This window comes from Prionailurus bengalensis, chromosome D3 (assembly GCF_016509475.1).
Source record: "Prionailurus bengalensis isolate Pbe53 chromosome D3, Fcat_Pben_1.1_paternal_pri, whole genome shotgun sequence".
In the NCBI taxonomy this organism is placed as follows: domain Eukaryota; kingdom Metazoa; phylum Chordata; class Mammalia; order Carnivora; family Felidae; genus Prionailurus; species Prionailurus bengalensis.
This window is the reverse complement of record NC_057356.1, coordinates 49167158-49190940: the sequence shown is the minus strand read 5'-3', so window position 1 is coordinate 49190940 and position 23783 is coordinate 49167158. Positions and strand designations below refer to the sequence as shown.

General features: G+C 39.9%; 1 protein-coding gene and 2 long non-coding RNA genes across 4 annotated transcripts in view; 1 reads left to right on the top strand and 2 right to left on the bottom strand.

The window, feature by feature from the left end:
* CHST9 (carbohydrate sulfotransferase 9) overlaps positions 1 to 12568 on the top strand; it is a 243653-nt gene extending 231085 nt beyond the window's left edge. For both annotated transcript variants that reach the window (XM_043558517.1, XM_043558518.1), the window contains one exon: positions 10014 to 12568. In XM_043558517.1, coding sequence (XP_043414452.1) covers positions 10014 to 11105 — 1092 coding nt within the window. In that variant the 3' untranslated portion in view covers positions 11106 to 12568. The remainder of the gene's footprint in view (positions 1 to 10013) is intronic.
* Positions 6756 to 10079, bottom strand: LOC122470667. Its single transcript, XR_006293970.1, has 2 exons — positions 9969 to 10079; positions 6756 to 9007 (listed from the first exon to the last, which is right to left on the bottom strand). It is a non-coding gene; the product is annotated as an uncharacterized LOC122470667 (long non-coding RNA).
* LOC122470665 lies at positions 10241 to 15773 on the bottom strand. Its single transcript, XR_006293968.1, has 3 exons — positions 15670 to 15773; positions 15191 to 15255; positions 10241 to 10390 (listed from the first exon to the last, which is right to left on the bottom strand). It is a non-coding gene; the product is annotated as an uncharacterized LOC122470665 (long non-coding RNA).
* Positions 15774 to 23783: the final 8010 nt, after the last annotated feature.

Here is a 23783-nt window from a genome sequence, read left to right as displayed (position 1 = left end):
CAGCTTAGAGAGAGCTAGAATTCGCTAGTTTCTCTCTTTACCCTCTAGCTCCAAGTGTTCATTATTTCTTCCTGTAACTGTAGTTGTGATTTCTTTTCCTCTGTTTTCTTTCACTGGCTTTGCCACCACTTCCATTGATCTTTTTTTCCTTCCCATTTCTGTCTCTCATTTGTCCTCTGCCCTCTTTCTTCCACTCAGCTTTATCCCCATTGAACATTTATCATAGACTCTTAACTTTGTTGTGTTTTAAGTGAGAGAAGAGGAGAAAAGGATGTCAAAAGCAGAGGAAAACCAGTGATATTCACCTAGAAAATACTTGTCACATAGAGATGCTCATAAACATTTAAGGAATAAATCAATAAAATATCTATCATTTATAGAGAACATACTTTGTGTTAAGCACTCTACACATATTTCCTGTAATTCTACACTGCAAGGGAATGCTGTTTTTCTCTCCATTTTAGAGACAAGGAAACTGAAGCTTAGAAGAACTAAAATAGGTTAGGCAAGTTTGCTGTGATAGAAAATGAGAGAAAAGGGGCACGAAACCAGGTCCTCGTGATTCAGAAATTCTGGTTCTCAACTGCCATGCTCTCTTGTGACAGACATATGCTTGGTGCTTTACTTACATCAATTCATTTAATGGGAATTAAACAAGGAGTAAATTACTTGATATATGTGCAGCTGAAAAAAGCCACAAATGAGTAAGACTGAGGTCGGAAGCATAGCATTAGCAATAGCTTTGTCAAGTTGGGCCTGTTATGTAATCTCCCTGAGCTTCGAGTCCTTCATCTGTAGAATAAACATATCCATGTCTTGTCTTTGGGTTGATGCAGCAGTTAAACGAGCTTGCTCCATTCCCCCTGGCTTTTATACTGGGCAAAAAAAAAAAAATAATAAAGAAGAATATTCCGGAGAGAGAAAATAAGTCACAGAGACAGGAAACAAATGATTTTGCACAGTCCATACTTTCTCCAAGAAACCCTCCCTGCCCTCCAAACTGGATTGAATGCCCCCTTTTTAATGCTCTCTTGGCATCACCTTCTTCCTGTCTTGCCACCTGCCATAAGTGTGGTAATTCTTGACTGTCTTTTCTGTATCTCCCTCCCCTCCCCTCCCCTGCCCCTGCCCCTGAGGCCGCCCCATACTAGCAGGGACCAGCTGAGACTTCGCTGGCTATTCCTCCAAAATACAGCCCAGAGCCTGGCGCACAGTTAGTGCTCAGGAGACATTTGATCAGTGAATAACTGAAGCTGAAGAGTAGGAGATGAGGATAAGAAGGAGACAGGGCGAATGGTGCTGGATACTAGGATTGCATGATCACACCGTTGCCAACTGTCCCGGTGTCCTGGTAGAAAAGCAGTCAGTCTTCACCCCTCATATAACTGAGCCATCAGTTTCCGAAGCCCTTGGCCTACGACTTGAGAGAAACAGTTCTGGGACAGAGGGGCTGGGCAGAGACACGCTGGTTTGCATCCTCAGAAAGCACCAGCTTTCAGGTATCCCACCCACTGCTCTCCTCGCCCTTATTAACCACTAGAAATAACTAGATCTTCATGACGGTATGAAGACATCTAACTGCATTCATATCTAGGTTGAAAATAAATCACAAAAGATGTGTTCTTAAAAGTAATACTGTGCAATTAAACTAGAAAACCATCAAAACCAATGACAGGAAGGGACACATCTAATTACCAATATTATCATCATCAACTTTATCTGTTAATTGCCCATCAAGGTCCCCCCACAATGGACACAGGCACCGTGGATACTTTTTGAGCCCAGAAAAAAAAAACTGGGCTCATGAGTTGTCCTTCTTCCCAAGCTGTGTGCCTTAAACAACTTGCTTAATGTTTTTGAGGCTCCGTGCCTTCATCTGGGAAATGGAAGTGGAAGATTATCCTAGCAGTAGATGATGGTGTGTTACGGGTCTGACATGTAGCAGGCACTCAAAACTGGCAGATGTGTGATCACCATGACTGCTCTAATGCCTTCTAAGGCCCATAAACTCGGGTAGCACCTCTACCAGCTAACAACTTCCAAATCTGTATACTCCGCGTCGGAGTCCTGCTACTGAGACCCCTATCTCTCAAGGGCACCTCGAACTCAAAGGGTCTGAAATTGAAGGTAGTGAATACTTAAACCACCCCATAGCCTTCCATGATATCTGCTACTCCTATTTCCCCGGTCTGGGAAATGGGGGGCAGCATTCCTTATGCTTTTTTTGCCCCCACTCGTCCACTCTTCCAGTCTGATTAATTTCCTGAATTTGCCCAAGATAATTCCCTTTTCCTGCATTCTTACCTCATTGTCTTGGCTCCTCTCCTAAGGGATAGTCACAGTTGTTTTCTCGATGACCCCCTTCCCCCCAGCTCCACCTGCCCACTGCTGCTAGAATGTTCGTTCCAAACCCCTGCCTTGTCGAAAATCCCTGCCATCTACATGGTAAAGTCTAGACTCTTTATATGTCATGTACATGTCATCTAGACTCTTTATATGGGCACAAGGATTCACCCCACCTGCCTCTCCCTCTAATCCGCATCTGTCCCCCAAGTGTCTTCTCCGTGTCTTTCCTATCCATGACTTGTTGACCTGCCAACTCCCCAGTATCCTCCTAGATTCATCTCAGACATCACTTCTCTTTGAAATTTGCCCCAAAATATTTCCTCAGAAAACCTAAGTATTCTTGTCTCTGTTCCCTGATACCTTATGTATCCTTTCACTATGGCAATTATCACATTTTTTCATAAACTGCTTATTTTTGTAATGTTTATTTATTTGGGGGGTTCAGAGACACAGGGATAGAGAGAGAATCCCAAGTAGGCTTTGTACTGTCAGCTCAGAGGCCAACATGGGGCTCGATCTCACAAACCACGAGATCATCACCTGAGCCAAAATCAAGAGTCAGACCCTTAACTGACTAAGCCCTACCCAGGAGTCCCCATAATGTGCTTATTTTTATCAATACATTTAAACTTCAACTTCCTCAAGAGGCCATACAATTTATCTATTTTGCCTTTGTTTATACAATGCCAAACACAGCATAGAGCGGTAGCTCAATACATGCATTATAAACGAATGATCAAAGTCCTTGAGTTACATGATAGCACAATAGCAGATGAAGTCGTACAGAAGTACACTTGTCAACTGCATAAAGCCAGTGTGTGTCAATTGCCCGAGTACAGGGAACTACAGGAATGATAATTGTTCTTCAATTAAATTCAAAACATATGTTTATTCGAGAGACTATTCTAGATAGTCGTGGAAGTTCCATAGACTTACAACACTGCACACTGACCTTTAATAAGTTTAAAATGTATGGGAGAGATAGTCACCTAAACAACCAACTCTAACAACTAACCAGGGTAAAATGAAAGGTGCTAAGCAAAAGGCTTAACACCAAACCAGGTCAGACTTGTCGTTACACCCTGCTGTCGCACTTCTGCTCCCCAGGCCTCCATTAGCATGCTGCTGAGCCTTTGCCGCTATGGTAACCGATTCATTATGTAATTCATTATGTAATTATGTGCTTAATGTATTTTTCCCTATAAGAATATTAGCTCCATGTGGGCAAGGATCACATTCATCTTATCCACCCCTCCATCCCTGGCATCTACCCCGCTACCTAATATGTAGTAGACCCTCAATGACTTCAGGGGGAGAGAGGAAGGGCAATTAATGTCAATGTTGAGGAGCAGAGAAGACTTCACAGAGGATGTATATGGAAACAGAGGCCTTAAAAACTAACAACAGGGCCCTCAAATTTACTGCATGGTTCATGAAAAGTCCATATTTTTTCCCATTAGGTTTCTTTGAATACTCATTTTTCTCATCTTTAGTGATAATATCTTTTAACTAACTTGGCAAGCATGTTCATTCTTCAAAGGTATTTATGGAAAACTATAGCTCTCTGCCATAGTTTACAATTTAGCTATGCCTAAAAGAGTTTCCCCAGTGAGAAAATAAAATAATGATGTGAGCTGGAATAAATCACTTTTTTCACAGGTGGCACAGACTAAGTGCTAATGCTGCTGTGAAGAGAGCAGAATCCCTCGCTGGAGTCCTGGGCGGTTTTTAAGGAGACAGGATTTTTCTATCAACAGGATTTCTATAAAATCTAAGAGATTTGGAAAGTTCTAGCAAGGGGAAGAACATGAGTGAAGGGTGTTGAGAGCCCGATGGAAGCAAGTAGAAGACAGCATGTGTCGAGATGGGAGCAGAGCACAAAGTGACAAGCCCAGTGGTGACACAGTACCGATGTCAGCTAAGGAATCCGGTCTTTGGTTTATATATAGTTGAGCCAGTTCCAGATTTTAAAGGGATGAAAAGTTAAAATGTTTTAGGAAGACTATTTTGGCAATAATCTTCAGAGAAACCAATTAGTAGGATACTAAAGAATATCCAGTTAAGAGGTAATAAATAAAAAAGATTTTTAAAGACATTATGAGATGTAAATTAACCAATTTACTTTCTGATTGTTAAGGCATCTCTCAGATTTTGTGAGTGGGTGGCCAGAATGTAATAGAACCATTTCAGAAATAGAAAAAAGCGCAGGAGGAGCCACTTTGAGAAGGAACAGGAGACGTTTGGCTTTATAGACATTCACTTTGAGGACAAGCAGAATGAGGTGTCCTGAAGGAAAATGAAGATGTAAAAGTCTACTCTTTTTATATTGTTATTATCATCGGCATTATGATGATGGTGGTAGAATTTCATTAGTATAACCTGAAAATTTAAAATACCATCAATCTCATAGCCAAATTATGGAAGTGGTCCAAGTACCCATCGACTGACGAATGAATAAAGAAAATGTGTGTGTGTGTGTGTGTGTGTGGGTGGGTGGTGGAATATTACTGAGCCATCAAAAAGAATGAAATCTTGCCATTTGCAAAGACGTGGATGGACCTAGAGAGTATTAAACTAAGTGAAATAAAAAGTCAGAGAAAGACAAATACCACATGATTTCATTCATATGTGGGATTTAAGAAACAAAAAAAATGAACAAAGGAAAAAAAAGACAAACCAAAAAATGGATGCTTAGCTACAGAAAACACTCTGATGTTTACCAGAGGGGAGGGGGGTGGGGAGATGAGTGAAACAAGTGATGGGGATTAAGAGTATACTTACCATGTTGAACACTGAGTAACGTATAGAACTGTTGAATCACTATATTATACACCTGAAATTAAGATAATACAGTATGTCAATTATATTGGAATTAAAATCGAAAACTTAATTAAAAATAATAATTTAATACAATATAATACCGTTCATCTTGATTTTAGTAATCCGAACCCTTCCGTCATGGGAAGTCTTTTCTGTGATTGAAGAAAATGGAATGGGGATGGGGTGGGGAGGGAGGGAGGGAGGCCACCACACCCTATAATGGTTTTCATAAGGTGAGTGATGGTGGGCTAAGACATGCTAGAGGAAGGTCTAGTGACCATCCAACAAGAAGCCTGCTGGGGTGTCACTACTTAGAATGAACCCTTAGCCCATCTCTTGATTTAATCATAGCTGAGGAAGCTGACTAGTACTAAATACACTATCAGGAGATTGAAGTCTCATTTATGAGCAATGAAACTTTCCCTCATGTAGTTATCTCCCTAGCTGAACTAGTCATTAGAAAGTAGCTTGAAGAACATGGACTTCCAGCAAAGGGAAGTGGATAAACGTGTAAGGTATCTCATCAGGTGTATTGTGAGGGCTCATGTGACATCCCTACCCATAGCAGAGTATTTGTCTCTACTTACTAAAATATTCACACCCGCCAGATTTGATGTCCTTCTCCCCTAGATGATATGAGATGAGCTTGTATTTTTTTACTTTCGTTTGCAATACTCTCTTGAGTGGTCCCCCAAATGCCATTACTGCCTGCAGAGTGCCTGGGGAGCTTGTTTAAGGTAGAGTCAAGAGCCCCACTCCCAGAGATTCTGCTCCCAAGTGTCCACAGTGAGGCCTGGGAGGCCTGGGAAACAGATTGCTGGCAAGCCTCCAGAGGTTCCCAGGCAGCCTTGAGTGACTTTGAACCAATCTGATTTGGCAGGCAGGTAAGGCTCCGAGCCCTTCTTGCCTACTTTAGCATGAGCAGCTCTACATGTACCTATATTATTTGTGTTCTCTTCTGCCAAAGATTTGTTTGAATACAGATTTTCAGCACCTTGACAAGAATTGGCAAATTATTTATCTAAGTTAACCTTGACCTTTTGATTAACACTTTTTCTTTGACAAGGTTATAAAACAATTATTTGAAAGCCCATCATTTAGTTAAAAGCACATTTACTGCAAGAAATAGAGCAGAAGAAACTTCTATTTCCATGAAAAGCTTTTTCCTCAGTCATTGCTCTCCAATATAAATGAAAATATAAAATTTCTGAATACCATATTGTCTGAGGCACTAGCTGATGTTTAATTTCATGAAAAAGATGCTGAATTTCTCCTTCCACTTGGTATTTGAAGAAAATCTAAAATATTCCAAGTAAAAATGATTGTATTTTAAAGTGACTGTGCATGTAAAACTCTGATTTTGTGTGCACGAGAAGGATGTCCTGGTTATGTGCAAGGAGTCATCTTACAAACACTGTTTTTCCTATGTGCAATGACAAACAAGCTGACACTAGTCCCTTCTATTTAAAAAAGAAGAAATTATAATCTTGATACAGTCAAGGTATAACCACTATGAGTGTTTAGGAGGAGCTTAAAAAAAAACCATAAGGTGACACGGGAAAGAACACCATTGTAGACAGTTTTGTGAATTTATTTTTTTTTATTTCATTAAATATGGCATGAAGGCTGGTGAAATGTAGTACAATTGTGTAAGTAAATCCTGTAAATAGATACACAGATTCATTTTGTGCTGTATCTTGAAATAAACAATCCACCTGTGGTCTTTAAAAATTGCACTTAATCAACAATTATTGGTTGACTGTTTTCTATGTGCCAGGCAACATGTTACGTACCAGAGATCCAAAAGAGAACAAAAAAAATAAGACCTCTGTGGTCATGTTCTAGTGCAAGAGGTGGGAGTGGGGCGGGGGGTGGGGGGAGACAACACAGAAGTAAGTAAATAAAATCATTTCACATTGCAATAAATGCAATGAGGAAAGTAAGCAGAGTTCTTATTTGGGAACCTTACATGGGAGAGAATCTCAGAAGAGAACATAATTTAGACAAGGTGGACAGGAAAACCTCCCTGCAGAAGTGACTTTCTAAGAGCAAATAGAAGAACCAGGCATTCTGGCTACTAAGAGCTTGAATAACATGGTGAGAAGTGGTCAAAGAACTAAAAAAATGGAAGTTGCAATGAGCTGGAAGGTTAAAGGATGGTGGTCAGAGAGATGATGGAGGTGGCACAGGCACTGGTGATGACACGGTCTATGAGAAATGAATAACACCTCTATTAAAGGCGAGGTGGTCAAGGAACTGAGAGTTTATTGGGTGTCAGAGTCACCACACACAATGACAAGAAGTGGTATGAGAAGCAAAGTCTGAGCCAGAAGCTAAAGTCTTCAGTGCATGAAGCAGAAAGGACAAGGGTGCAGGCAGACGACAGCATGAGGAGGGAGAAGGGAGGCTCAGTAGGACACGTGTGCTTGACAGAAGCAGAAGCTTTTGCCAAGGGACATGTCCTGGAAGCAGCAGTGAATTGCAGGGAAATAGTGCCCTGACTTCTGGCTGGAGGGACAAGTGGTTCAAGGAAATAAAGTTTTGTCTACTTGAGAAAGTGCAAGGGCAGCAGAATCTTGGGGGCCAGCCAGGTTCCATGTAGAGAAAGTCCTGGGAAACAAACATTCCAGAAGTCTCCAGAGTTTAAAGGGGAATTTGATGACCACAAACAGAAGGTCCAGAGGGCACAGTGGAAAGCTGGTTTTGTTTTTGTTCTTGTCAATGGGGCAGGGAGGGAACTAATTAAGGTACATCTAGAGACACACAAATTATAGTCTGGATAATAATGGACAACTGGGGAACCTTGAAATTCACTAGGTCAATGGGATAAAACATTATTACTACACTATAAAATATTAATAGCAATTATTATTTACAGTTGTAATAGTAGAAGAAGTAGCTACAAAAATATATTGGCAATTTTATTTCAGGCCTGTACTAAGTACTTCCCATGCAGTCAACCAATAACCCCATGATCTTCCAAAGCCCAAGTCAAATTTCAGATCATCTGTGAAAATTTAATGGACTACAGGTAATTGATCAGAGTAAAGATGGATTCAGGGCTTTGAAGTCATCCTGGCAGTCTCCAGTATGACAGAAGACAAATGGTTTTAGACTTGAAACACCAAACAGTTGGCTCAATGCTATGGAAGATTTGGGCGGCTGTTTTATGGGGCTACCCAAGTTGGTGTATGGTGATCAGGGGTTACTCACACAATCTTCTTGCACTAGAAAGAAGCAATTCCCACCCCCACCCCACTTAAAGCCTAGCTAGTAGAAGGACCATGATGCTTTGAGGTGGCTTCCATCCACAGTGCAAACTATTTCTCTGCTCTTTTGCTCAGTTTGCTAGAATATTACTAATCAACTTGGAAGATTCCGTTCCATTTATTCATTTGTTCACTCAATAAATATGTGAAAGCAATTACTATAGGCTCCAGGCCATTCTAGACACTGGGGATACAGTGGATGGATGGATGGATGGATGTCAGATGATAGATAGATAGATAGATAGATATCCTCCTCTAGGGAACTTCTCCCACCACTTCTTCCAACACTAGGCTGGTGGCCCCATTTATTATTCCCACAGCACACCATTTGTTGATTGGTTTTTCCAATAACATGCTGGCAATTCTGTATGTATATTTCCAGGCCAGTCTTCTCCTCAACCATCCTTTTCAAGTGTAAGTGAGATCATGTTACTTCCCTGCTGAAAGCCCTTCAAAGTCCCCCTAGTTTACCCACAGTAAAAGCCAAAGTCCTTACAATTTTATCTCTAGGAGAGGATTCCATCTTGTAAGTCCTGTCTTCCATGTATTCCCTTCTGCAGTCATTGCAAGAGCTGTAGGAAGACGTAGTCAGATGAACAGTAGATGGTTGGTAGGCTGATTCATCCCACTGACATGAGAACTAAATTCTTGTTCTACTTTCCATACAATTTTATGTAGCAGGACATCAATTAGACTTTTGAAAAAGACAAAGTTTTCATACACGAATGAAATTGTATGGTTATAATTACTAAATTATTATGATAAATGAATATTCTGAAATAAAACATTTTCCAAGGGAAAAAATATCTCCTTTTGCAAGTGCTTGAAAAACTGAAATGGTCATGAGGATTTTATAATTTGCCTTGCTGCAATTTTAAGTTGTAATTTGTGACTTTAAACTCTTCCGTGCATCACAGAATACCCCAAAAGCAGCTACATTCTGTATCTACATTCAGATGCACTAATTAATTAATGCTTGAAGGTAACACATTCCTGAATAGCTCAAGAATCATTGACCTACAGGATGATGAAGTACATTCTAATGTGTTACAGACAAAGCTAAAATGAAAATTCAGGACACCCTCCTTTCCATCTTGTGGCCAGTGTGTGTGTGTGTGTGTGTGTGTGTGTGTGTGTACCTTGTAAGGTTGTATAATTGATAACCATAGTTAACAAAGATAGTACAGAAAACAATAACCAACTTACTATGATCATACTCAAATCAATACTAGTAGGTTTAGCCAAATAATACTCAAGATAATTTAGCTTGAGAAAATCTATTAATATAATGCAGCACATTAACACTAAATAAATGATAACATGTAAGTAACCAAATATGTATAATATAAAATGTGAAACTTTGGCTCAAAATGATGCTTGGATACCATTTTTCATTGTTATATTTTCTCTGAAGAAACTTACTACAAAATGTGTATTCAGCATGGTTAGCTAAATTGTTCTGGCAGCTTATATGAAATGTGCTCTCCTCAATAGTATTGTAAAACAAATATGTTCAGATCCTTGTATACTCACGTTTGTGAATGCGCTTTCAACATTTCTCCTTCTCTATTGTAACAGAACCTCAAGTTCCACATCACTGAGGATCCCAAGGGAAAAAAGGAAAATCTTCTGCTCAACTCTGAGAGGCCAATGAGGGTCTTAACAAAGACCAGCCACTCACAAGGAGAGGATCGAGTTTTGGGGAAGACCACAGGACCACCAACAATTAAGCTGATTGCAAAACATCAAGGAACTAGGACTGTTTTCAAGAAGTTCAGTGAAATGAAGTGGCCATTGGACATACACCCTTTAAATAAAAGTTTAATCAAAGACAACAAATGGAAGGAAACGGATGTGGCCCAAGAGAAACGCAGGTCTTTCCTTCAGGAGTCTTGCAAAAAATATGGCGGGGTGAGTCGTCCTCAATCACATCTTTTTCATATGGTATCCAGGATCTATGTGGAAGATAAACACAAAATCTTATATTGTGAAGTACCCAAGGCTGGCTGCTCCAACTGGAAGAGAATTCTGATGGTGCTAAGTGGGTTGGCTTCCTCTGCGTACAACATCTCCCATGATGCTGTTCACTACGGGAAGCATTTGAAAAAACTAGATAGCTTTGACTTAAAAGGGATATATACTCGTTTGAATACCTACACCAAAGCTGTTTTTGTTCGTGATCCCATGGAAAGATTAGTGTCAGCATTTAGGGACAAATTTGAACACCCCAATAGCTATTACCATCCAGTATTTGGGAAGGCAATTATAAAGAAATATCGGCCAAATGCCTGTGAAGAAGCATTAAATAATGGATCTGGGGTCAAATTCAAAGAGTTTGTCCACTATTTGCTGGATTCCCACCGTCCAGTAGGAATGGACATTCACTGGGAAAAGGTCAGCAAACTCTGCTATCCGTGTTTAATCAACTATGATTTTGTAGGGAAATTCGAAACTTTGGAAGAAGATGCCAATTACTTTTTGCAGCTGATTGGTGCTCCAAAAGAGCTGAAATTTCCAAACTTTAAGGATAGGCACTCTTCTGATGAAAGAACCAATGCTCAGGTCGTGAGACAATATTTAAAGGATCTGACTCGAACTGAGAGACAATTAATCTATGACTTTTATGACTTGGACTATTTGATGTTTAATTATACAACTCCATTTTTGTAGTTTGCATTAATCTTCTGAAACCCTGTAGTTACTTCATGATGATGGCCTCAAATCAGCTAACTGTAATTTTCCTGCAGTTCTCTGTATGAGAGAGAATTTAACCAAGTGTAGTTGTCTTGATTTAATGAAGATTTTTACCAAATAGTATGACACCAATTGGCACAAAGTTATAGGAAAATTACCTTACAGAGACATGTAAACAAGTTGAGTTGCTCTAGAATGTTTGGAAAATAGCTGCTTTTGCATTATGGATTATATTATAGAAGCAATAACCTAGCCAGCTGCTACATTAGCTTCAACAGCCTCTTGCAGTGATAGAAAAAGGGATCTAAAATAGCATGAGTATATGTCTACATCCTGGAATTTGTTGTCTAAAGTGCATGGATATATTTTTGGCAGTCTGCGACATATTACTCGAACCTTGGAGAGTTTTCTTACACCCTGGAAATCTTTCTATCAACTGCAATGATAAATCCATTTTGAAATAATATTTTGGACCTAGGCATTTAAGTTTAGATTGGAAGGCATTACGTGATTTACAATATGAGAATATAGCAGAAAAACCAGATGAGGCTATGGCTTTTTATATTCAACAGCCAATAAAAAATGCACAACATGCTAAGATCAAAGCAACAAAAACAACCTTCCTCTTCCAGAAAAAGTTAGGGGAATTGATTCTGTTTTCTTCTGAGCCCTCTGTGCAGAGACAAAATGAACATAACCACTAAAGGTCCTCGCTTCTGAAGCAGGCAGTTGAGAAGTTTAAGTCTCATCAGATATAAATGTGCTCCTAATTTCTGGTTTAATTGGGCAGGGGGGAAATTGTTTCGGGATGGAATAATCATCAAAAACAAAAGTTGCCACTCTGAATATGGGCCTCAAACAATAACAAAGTTTTATAAGAGTATTATTTGAATCAAAGCATCGTGTGCATAGCTTTATATGTGGAATGTACTCTAAGAATAACTTTTGTTTCCAGTCTAATTACTTAGCTTAGGAATGACTTTTTAAAAACGCCTATACCACTTCAAAGATAGGTTATATTCTAAAGAATAAACAAAACAAGAGCCCCTAGAAACATTTTTAATAGGCTTATGCATAAATAAATTCAGGAGTTTTCTTTTTAAGTTCAAATATTCTATCCTAACACAGTCAAATACCATTGCATTCAAATATTAAATCCAAGTTTTGGGAAAACAGGACCACGTGTCACCCCTATCGAAGTTGTAATGCATTTTGGAAATTTTTTCCAGCGGACCCTAAATTTGAAGACACGTTTGGATGGGAACTTATTTTAATTGGTTGACTATTTGAGTTAAGAAGACCACATGTCATTGAAACTCTGTTTAAATGCAGTTCTCGAACATGTTCTTCTTCCCAAACTCTCATTTTTTTTCTCGTCAATAAATATTCAGTAACGTCTCGCAAAGAAAAGTAGGTATTAATATTTAAATATTAATAGACCAAGATAGTTACCGTGGTCCTTATTTCATTTGGATTTTCCATTTCATGGCTGAGTATTCATGAATTGCTTCACTCGACACACGCCTGCCTTGTCCCATCGGTGTCTCCCAAGGAGTAGGTACCTGCAACGGCCTGCCAGATCCTAAGTATTAAGCCTTCTAACCCAACCTTTTACTACTTTCCACTCCATTTACTCTTGCCTCTAGACCATACACTTAAGCTGTGCTCTCTGTTTTTAAGGAGTTTTACTCTAGAGTAATCCCAATTGTATAATTTAAATTTTGCTGTACCATGTAGAGTGGATTCCTTGTAACTTGGAGACAATGAAATTATCTTTTTATGGAGAAAGAGACAGAATGGAAACTATGCCAAGAAGCCTGAAATTTTATTCCTAAACCACACACACACAAAAACTAATTTTAGATGGAATCTGCTATAAAGTATAGGAGCAGTTTTCTCAACGTTATTCCTAAAATCTTATCAGGAACAAACAAAAAACTCTTCTTTTCATAACTTTGGAAGAAAAAAATGGAAAAAAGTGCCTTAACTCTCTCTTTTTAACATTTCTAACGCACTTGAGAGAATGGAATATATATGTATATATATACATATATATGCACATATATGCGCACATAAACATGTGTTTGATGTGTATGCATATATATGTATATGTACAAACAGACACATAACTCTTTGGCACTGGTGGGAGAGAAGAGAGCTGAGAAAATGATGCACGATACTCTCTATCAAAGCTATTCTATGCCTTTCGCCATATATCCTCCTTCTCAGACCCTTTCCACTGAGCCTGTGTAACCAGAGGTTGGTCTTTCAGTCACTCTTTTCCTAAAAGACTGATACCAGCAGGAATCCTGTGTGACGTGAGTCCCAGAGGCCATGTGTTCCATAAGGTTTTATGAAGGAAGAACATATTTTTCAGGTGCCTACTCTTCCTTTTAAATCACTTCTGTTCATGGTAGGGCTGAAGAAGCCAGTCATCATTTTGGATTCCTTGTGATTTTGAATAATTTTCTATCTATCTTTTCTGAATTATTCTGCTTTGCAGACCAACTCACATTCACCTTTGTCGTTTCTGCCTGTGCACAAGCCCCAGGTGTGAGCATCACTGCTTCTTTGGACGCTCACAGTTTCATGGATTTAGATTCCTAAAGGCAAGTGACCAAATCCAGACTCATCTTCCAGATGTCCAGTGTTCATATTTTAACACTAGCATGCTTCGGGTATAATTATGAGTCCTCTAATTAAACCCTAAGGATCTTACTTGTTTTATATGCAGTGGTAACAACCTGGGCAGGTCCCTTCATTCTGTTATTCCCATCTGGAATTACTATTAGAGTAAAAGTTGGCAATTAAATCCAAAACCACAGTTAGTTAACATGGTAAACTATCTATGGATATGTGTTGATGTGATTATGCCCAGGAACTGCCATAAATTTCAATGGAAATCTATATACAGGGCACCCAACTTTCCTATTTTCTCACATGTGTTTGGAAATACCCAATGGAAATGTGTGGCTACTTGCTAAATTCTCTAACTTTGCAGTCTATAAAATATTATCTAGCAATTCAAAAGCCACTTGGATACCATTTGTAATCAGGAAGAGGAAAAAAACTTATCCGCTTTACTTATGAATAATTATTCTTCAAAAAAGTATTATCTCCTAAAATATACAGGGTTTCGCTGAAAAGACTATATGAGCAGATGCAGGAAATTTTCAATATGAGTTCTCTTTGGAAAGATCACCTGCGGAATTAGTAGAACTTGGAATTTGTAGGCTGAGACTACCATAAACATCTCTGTACTATCAGTCATCACTTGGACTCTTGGGGCCTCCTTAGCCTCTAGGCTTTCATGGAATATAGCAAAGCAGAAACTCTGCCCATGGCTAACATCCCCAGCGTGCTCTGAAATTTGAAGGATAGTTGCCCATAAGCCCATAGCTCAATACCTGAGGACCTCAGACCAAGGCTAACTCAATCATAAGCATTATAATAATATTCATGATCATAGTCATAATCAAACATTTATTCCTTTACTACTTAAGTGCTTTACATGCATTTATTTAATCTCCATAGTCAATCTAAGATGCTATGTAAGCCCACCCCATACAAACACACACTAAATATATATATAGAGAGAGAGAAGAGTGGTTGAGTAATTTGCCTGAAAAGTCACAGCTGGAAATTAGGTCAGGAGCCAGGATGGATCCAAACAGCAAATACCACTACCAAACTCTCTTCTTAGTTTAAGGACAACTAAAGGCAAGAAATATATTGTCATCTTGAAACTTTTTTGATACAAATATAGATATATATACGTGTATGTGTTTAGCTGGTTATCCCATTTCAGATCAGCTTATCCCTTTCTTCCTGCTGAGTTGACAGATTCAAAGACTTTGTAAGAAGTTAAGCTTTCTTCCTAACCCCTTTTTTAAAATTCCCAGTTGATCGTGGAGCACAATGTAAGAGCAAAAAAGTCCCTGGACCAAGTTTAGCATAACAAAAACAAAATATCATTTTGACAAGAAAGTCCAGACCACTACAGGAGTGGGCAAGGTCACGGAGAATATGGTCCAAACTGGGAAAGAGTCTGGCCAACTTACCCCAAATCGGCACTTGAAGATGGCAGTGGCTCACCAGGTCAGCCCAAGAGAAAGCTCCTTAAATACTGCTAGAAAGTAAACGATTGTATATGGTCTCTTTTTTACTGAGCACCTGTCCCCAGGGCTAGTTTAGTTGTCAGATAACCCTAAACACACTCAGGAAGATTATAGAAAAGAACAGAGGAGCAGGTTGACTCAAACTAACTGAAAACACCATGAAAAATTCAAGATAAACAAGTGCTCAGATACCAGAGGGAAGACTTTTCCTAGACCTTTGGGATACCCTCCATGAGGAAGGCCAAGTCTAGAGAGTTCAGCAAAAGGGCATTGCCTCACACCATTTTACTTCTCAGAACTGCCTAGTCCCACACATCTTGTCTACCACAATCCTATCCTTCCAGGCATATTCAAGTCCATTTAGGACAATCATTTCTTCCTTCTCCTCTGTTCAACTCTTCACTCTATTTTGAAATACTCACCTCTCTCATATCTAGACATTCACTTCATGTTAAGTCACCAAGGAATCTCTTTAGATTATTCAGTTTGACAATCTCATCTCTTCATGAGCTCTCTGATCAACAGAAAAAGGCAAAATGATTTTCCCCTGATGTGACATGCATCTGATACTTCTTTTACCAATAAATGCAGGCATTCCTTCCTCTTTTTTTTTTTTTTGCTTCATTTATTCATTTGCTATAGCCCTCTTCATATGAATAAAAAATCTCTGTTGTCATTGGAATATGTTCTAGGTCTTCCAAGAGGAAAGGAATTGTGTCTATTTAATTCACTTTGCACTGTTTCTAACAAAGCATGGAAAGAAAGAGTTATTGATATATTTTTGATATATAGTTTAACGGTTCCTCTATAGCTTCTCCTCTTGTATAATATGTTTTATTATTGCCTTTGACTTTCAGACATCTATATGATCAGTGGGTCTAAAGAGAAGGTCCTAAAGCAAGGCGATTGGGGAAGTTATCTAAAGGCACATGGCTTCTCTATACTGACTATCACACCTTAACCTAAAGTATAGCTGTAGACACAGAAACATTTTACACTTCCAAGTTGACATATTTGTTTATTAGATTGGGGGAGGAAATGTTGAAAAAACGCATGATTCTGATCAATAGGAAAGCCATTTACAGAGCAGGGAGCAGACACTGGAAACCTACCCGATATTCATTTAATGACGTGAAGACTATGTCTAATCCTTCCCCCCAAAAACGCAAAAGTTAGGTATTATTCCACCCATCGCTTTGTGAGGGAGAAAACCGAGGGTCAGAGAGGTTTAATGGCTAGAAGCCGAGCCAGCTTCCTGCCAAGGTCTCTCTGGCTCCAAAGCGGAGACCACACACGACAGCCTATGGGCCAGATCTGGCCACAGATATGTTTGGTTTGGCCTACGACGCATTTTACTTAATATCTGAATTAGCATTTTAAAATTGGAAAGCTTTCATCAGTAATAAGGAATTTCTGTTACGCAGCACCATTTGTGCTCACCTGAAGACAGTTGGGCATTGTCAAGGTCAGCCCCCTTAGAGAAGCCAGAGCGCTCTTGTTGTTCATGCTCTCCATCTAGGCATCATCACCCACTTACCCTACCTGGCTGGCCCCTAAGTGCCTCACCTTTTCATCCCTGCTTTGAAGTGTGTGTTCTTGAGTCTAGCACACTTCCAAAGGAAAAGCAATTCCTGAACATTTTCTTTGACCATATTTGTGTCATGCAATCCAGGTTCCCTTATCCTCATTCAAAATGCTGCTTGGCCTTTGGTCGTATACTCAGTGGGATCGCTAAACAATATTTCATTGTATGAGAAAATCTCTTTTGACCAACAAAAAAAGATGTTGGGGGAAATCCAGTACCTTCCTTTGGCATCTTTTTTTTCTTAGTCACTGGGTCCCCCTGGCAACAACATTCCTTCCCATCCCCTTCAGCGGAGATGAATCATTCTCCCATGCCCTTGGGACCTCAGGGTCTAGGACAAAAACTGGTTCCCACCAATGCATCCAGACTGCTATTCCATAACTTTTCTTCAAAAACTCCTTCTCTTTTAAAGGTGTACCCACCCTTCCTCTGAAAATTACCTATTTCCCAGCTTTCCCTGAGGATTTCCCCATCAGGCTCATAACATGCCTCTCCACCCCATTCCTGCTATTATCCTGGGTGACTTTTGCCATCCCAGTGACATTCAACTGTCTTTGCTTCTTAGGGCTCTAACCTCCTCCTTCTTCTGCTTCAACACTTGGAGAGCTAGAGAAAACAGAAGCTCAGCCACGGAAAGAGATAACCATGACTCTTGTCCCTAAAGAGCAGATAACCTGTGGCAAACTATGTAGTACTTCATTTTATCCATTCATTTCCTTAACCAATCCTGAAGTTTAGAAAAATGTTCTTCAAAAATATTATGAACTGAAATGTACTCCAAACGCTAGTATAATTACCAACTTCAAGATGACAATATTAGTTTGACTGTAATTATCATTAGGCAAAAATAAACCCTGATTTAGTCTATCAAGTGCTCAAAAAATAGTGCATAGGCCACCACCACGTATCAGAGTTATCCACACTTTTGTAAAAAACAGATTCCTGTACGCCACCCAATATGCGCTGAATTAGAATCTCTGCGAAAACCACTTGAGAATTTTCTCTTTTAACAATCTCCCTGGGATGAGTCTTATATACAGCATGGTTTCAGCACTGCTTATGTGTGTGTGTGTGATTTTTTTTAATCCTGGTGGATTATAGGTACTAATAAAGCCTGCTCCCTTCGTTCTATTACTTTGTTAAAAGTTAATGGCTCTTGGCTCAGAGAAGGTCAGCGGGTATTGGTGCTGAGGTCCTCTGTGGGATTTTGAGCCGCACTGAAACAGAAACTTGGCATCTGAGGTCCGCCAACAACAAGTAGAGCTGAAATGATGAAGTGAGTTATGGGAACAGCACTAGTCCCTGCCCAAACTTTGTGAAAGCTTTCAGGATGAAATGGAGAAATGGAAACTTTCCTCTTTGAAACACAAAAGACAAATGTGGACTGAAGGCAATTTTGGCAACTCAACTTCACAGTGAATGAAGTGAAGACAGTATGAGTTTTCCAATAAAAAATAAAAAAGCTATTTTCCAATTGACCTAAGATGATTGAAAGTGGAAAATATTTGCTATTTGGGTTATTAGTTTGAAAGCAAGTGCCCCAGGAAATATTTTGCAATTTAACTTAAATGGTAAGAATGTACATTTTCTTGGACTTCATTAAAGAACGTGTCTCCCTTTGCCTTTCTGTTAGGTTGAACCATATGACATTGCCAACATTTGACCATCTCTGATGTACGAACGAACACAGCCCTTTCATACAGTTGCACTAACAGCTCCACTGATACCTACCCAATTCTAGCCGCATTCGCACTCATCTGGGCTAAGAAATAGCCTCCAAAAAGAAGCCCTGCTCCTCATCACTCTCCCCCTTTTTCTTCCTTTTTTTTTTCCTTTTTAAGTTTGCAATTGTGGTAAAAGACACATAACATAAAAATGTACCATCTTAACCATTTTTAGGTGGCATTAAGGATATTCATGTAGTTACACGGCCATCACCACCATCCCTATCCAGGACTCTTTTCATCCCGCAAAAGTGAAACTCCATACCCATTACATAGTAACTCCTCCAGCCCCTGCAAAACGCTATTCTTTCTGTCTCTATGAATCTGACAATGCTAGGCACCTCATAGAAGTGGAATCATATAGCTTTTATCCTTCTGTGACTGGCTTATTTCATTTAGCATTGTGTCCTCAGAGCTCATTTGTGTTGCAGTGTCAGAATTTTCTTCCGTTCTAAGGCTGAATAGTATTCCATTAACATATAATTCCTTCCTTTGATCCACTCTACGCTCTTTGAAAATAAACTTCCTACAGCATCGTTCTGCTCCCAGCTTCTCATTTCCTGGATTCAACGGTCACAATAATATAACCCTTACCCAATATCATCAATTAACTACATAAAACCCATTATTATCCAGCCCCTCCCCCAAACTTTATTACATTCTCTAAAAACATACTTATTTCCCCCTATTTTATTGTATTTCACACTGCCTGAAGTGCCTATTTCTCTTCTCCCTCTTTATTTTATATTATTTTTTTTAGAGAAAGAGAAATCATGAGCAATGGAAGGGCAGAGAGGGAGAGAGAGAGGGAGAGAATCCCAAGCAGGCTCCACACTCAGCATGGATCCCCATGCAGGACTAGTTCCCACAACCCTAGGATCATGACCTGAGCTGAAATCAAGAGTCAGACACTCAACTGACTGAGCCACCCAGGCACCTTCTCCTCTACCCTCTCACCATCTCCTCACATGACCCCGCCAACCTACTCCTCGCCCACCCCACTCCTCTCCTCCCTTCCCATAACCATCCCTCACTCGGCTTGCTTCACCCACTCTTCCTGGGACACACTTCCACTCTTCTTGCCTTAACTTTATCCATAGGCTGATGGTACCAAATCTCTTTCTCCAGCTTGTATGTCTATTGTGGACTTTGCCCCATATTTGCAACTTCCTGATGGAGTTCTTCGCCTGGATAATCCATTGGCACTTCCAACTCAACATGACTAAAGTTGAACTCATTGTCTAACCCAAAGCCTGATTTTTGTTTATTTAATGGCATCACCATCCATCTACTCTGTCTCCCACATCAGGAACCAAGGAGCCAAATCAGACTTCCCCCAGTGCTGACTCCCCACAGCCAGAGGAAAGCCCACTAACTTCACCACCTACATTTTACTCAAGCTTCTCCTCTCCCTCCATCCATTCTGCTACTATCCTAGTTCAAACCCTCCTAACCCTCTCTCTGCAACACTGCAACAATTTTTAACTGTCCTCCTATTTTGTTCCCTTCTACACCATGCCCCATACGACTGCAACAACCTAGAATGGCCGTGGTTCCCTGACATTGGGTAGTTTCCTGCCTCCTGGGCCTTTATTCACTTTGCCCCATCTTTTGAGCACCCACCTACCCCCATCACCCCACCCATATCTCTTAATTGCTACACTCAGCTCAAGAAGTTATTCTTCACCTCTGTGAACCTATGTGTTACTAGGAAGCAGTATGCTATGGTGGTTAAGAGCCTGGAAAATCCTTATTTGGATTTGAATTCCATATCTTCAACTTTCAAACTTTGGGACCTGTCCAGTGTATTTAACTTCTCTGAGTGCTGGTTTTCTCATCTCAGAAATGAGGACAGCAATACCTACCTCATAAAGTTACTGAGAGAAACAAATGGGGAAATGTGTAAAGTTTTCAAAAGTATCCAATGAATTATTTTCATTATCTCACTAGAGCCTGTGCATATCTCTATCTTTGCACACATAGGATTCTGATGATTTATGTATGTGTCTGGCTTCTCCAATAAACTGAATTCATCTTGTTCATCTTTGTAACCCCAGACAAGGTACTTGGTAAATATCTCTTGAAGAAATGAATGCAAGAATGAATCCCATACACCTATCCCTATGTTCACACAGCACTATGCCTTTCCCTTAAGGCACATTCTGACTTAGAACAATGTGAAAATATGTCGTAACTTTTCTGTTAGATTCAAAGTTACCTGAGGGTGAAACCAGGTCTTGCTCAATAAATGCACATCTAATTGAATTTCAAGCTTTCAAATGTTGATTCTTTTTAATAAGATAATGGTTTAAAACAGTGGGCTCCATTACTACAATACAGAAACAAATAAATACACTAAAAAGCTATTATTTCATTCATCGTCAGCCCCTTTTTTTCCATTAGCTGTACTCCCTGACCAGGCTGAACTTTGATCTTCTCAGATAGGGCACTCTTTTCCCTGCCTTGAAGCCTCTCTGAAGGCAGCTCCCTGTTCCTGCACACTAGGGACCAATCTAATATCTCATCAGTCTTCAGAAAAGACTTTCCTGACCCCCAAGCCAGGTTCAGCGATTTGCAGTTACTTTTCCAAAGTACATGTTCCCACTGGAAAATGAGAAGATTCTTTGTGTCCAGGTAAGTCTCTGTCACATTTATAACTTTTTATTCATCACCAAGTATATAGTCAACACTCAGCAAACTCATGCTGACCAACTGAATGGACAAAGCTCTGGGTTTTGGTCTTTCTCCATCATAAGACATTGGCAAATGCTAGACTGAAAAGGATTACACAGAAGTTACTTTATGACTAAATTCTTAAAGACTGCATCCAGAAGGCAGAAGTCTGTTCTATAACAGAAAAGACTGGGGAGAATTAAAAGGTGGCCACTGTGTTGACCAAAAGTGGGGTTTCAGAATGATAGAAGCCAGGTGTATACTTGGCTTTCTGAGACTAGGTAGATATGATTACATGATGGGGAAGAAGGCTGCAGTAGTTGTCAGGAGGCTTGATTGGCAGTGCCTGTGGCAATGGTTAATAGATCAATAGTATCAAGAGGTGAAATATCTGATCAGCTGACCCTGAAGTTGCTCAATTTGTGTAATCAAAAAAAATTATTTTTTAATGTTTATTAATTTTTGATAGAGACAGAGAGCAAGTGGGGGAGAGGCAGAGAGAGAGAGGCAGACGCAGAATCTGAAGCAGGCTCTAGGCTCTGAGCTGTTGGCTCAGAACCCACGAACCATGAGATCATGACCTGAGCCAAATTTGGACGCTCAACTGATTGAACCACCCAAGTGCCCTCCCCCCAAATGTTTTAAGTGTACTTTATTTTTTTAGTCTATTTACTTATTTTGAGAGAGAGAGAGAGAGAGAGAGAGAGAGAGAGAATGAGTGGGGGAGGGTCAGAAAGAGAGGTAAAGAGAGGGAGAGAGAGAATGGCAAGCAGACTATCTGCTATCAGCACAGAGTCCCATGTGGGGCTCAATCTCATGAACTGAGACATCATAACCTGAGCCAAAATGAAGAGTCAGACACATTTAACTGGCTGAGCCACCTAGATGCCCCATAATCAAAAAATTTGAGAGAAAAAGAACACATGGTGAATATAGCCTCCATGGAAAATCATAGACGCTCACATATTTTCTAGACCTATGTTGGTTTATAGACAGAGCCCCTTGGTTGAAAAGAAGATCATATTTCCTTGAGGAAGGACCTTGCAAAACTACTACAAGAATATATGGTAGATATTCATCAATCTTTCGAAAAGGACTTGCCATCATACGTTAGAGTAACTGTGCATTGAGGCAATACCCAAACTTTTCTAGGTCTGTAAGATACAGAGCCTGAACTGGCATTGACACCTTTGGATGCAAAGCACCATTGTGATCCTCCAGTTAGAGTGGAAGCATATGTGGTCCTGATGGTAAATAAAATTCCAATATATGTCTGTTTTTTAGTGAGTCCAGTGGATTCACAAACCGATGCTGTGTTTATTTCCTCTGTCTCTGAGTTTGTAATCGGGATAGATATATTTAGAAATGGCATAAATCTCACATTGGTCCACTTAGCTGTGGAATAAGAGCCATGGTGACAGAAAAAGACAAGCAGAATCCCCTGAAACTGCTTCTAGCCCTGGCCAAGAGGCTAAATCAGAAGCAATACCACATCTTGATGGTAGTTTTCGATTAGTCTTCAAAGACTTAAAGGATGCAGGGGTGATACTCATCACATCTCTATTCAAGGGCTACTGTAATCTGAACCAAGTGATGGCTGGCCATACTTGGTATCTTCGTTGCAACAAAATAACACAGTTTCTGACATCTAGCTTGTGGATTTTGATCTAGTGAAAGCATTCTTCTTAGTCAAAAGAAAAGAACAAACAGAGATCACCTTTATACAGAAGAGATAGAATATTCACTGTCTTGCTCGACGGCTATGTTAATTCTGTTGCCTTTTGTTACAATATGGTCCATAAGGACCTTGACCATCTTGGCATCCCTCAAATTATTACATTCACTCACTAAAGTGATAACATCAGGTTAATTTGCCCTATAAAACTGGAAATGACAAGTTCCCCGATGTTCTAGGAAGATACAGGTGTGCAACAGAGTGGGAGTTAAACCCCATGAAAATTTAGGATTCTGCTGTATCAGCGAAGATTTTAAGGGTATGGAAGTCTGGAAGAGGTGGGGCATTCCCTACATTATGGAAAATGACAGTCTTCATTCTTGGGGTCCCTCTTAGGATTTTGGAGGTAGCCAATACTGTGGTTGGGAATACTTGTCTCACTCATGTTGGGAGCCACCCAGAAGATTGCCAGTTCAGCTGGGGCTCAGATCAAGAGAGGACTCTGAAGCAAGCCCAGGCTGGGGTACCAGCTTATCTGCCCCTTGGCCATATGACCGAGCATGTCTGATGATACCAAATGTTTTTATGGTAGATAAAGATGCTGTGTGGAATTACTGACAAGTCCCAACAGGAGAGCTACAACACATACCTCTTGGGTTCTGAAGCAAAGACGTGCCTTCAGCAGTATGAGTAGTCTCTACTTGCAAAATAGTTATTGGCACCTAGCAGAAACTTGACTTGTCCATGGGACACCAAGTGCCTCTGTAACTGGAGCTTCCTGTTAAGAATGGAGTATTATCAGATCCACACACTTATAAGGGCAGATGTGAACAGTAGCAATCCATTATACAAGAGAAGTGTTATATTAAGAATCAAGGC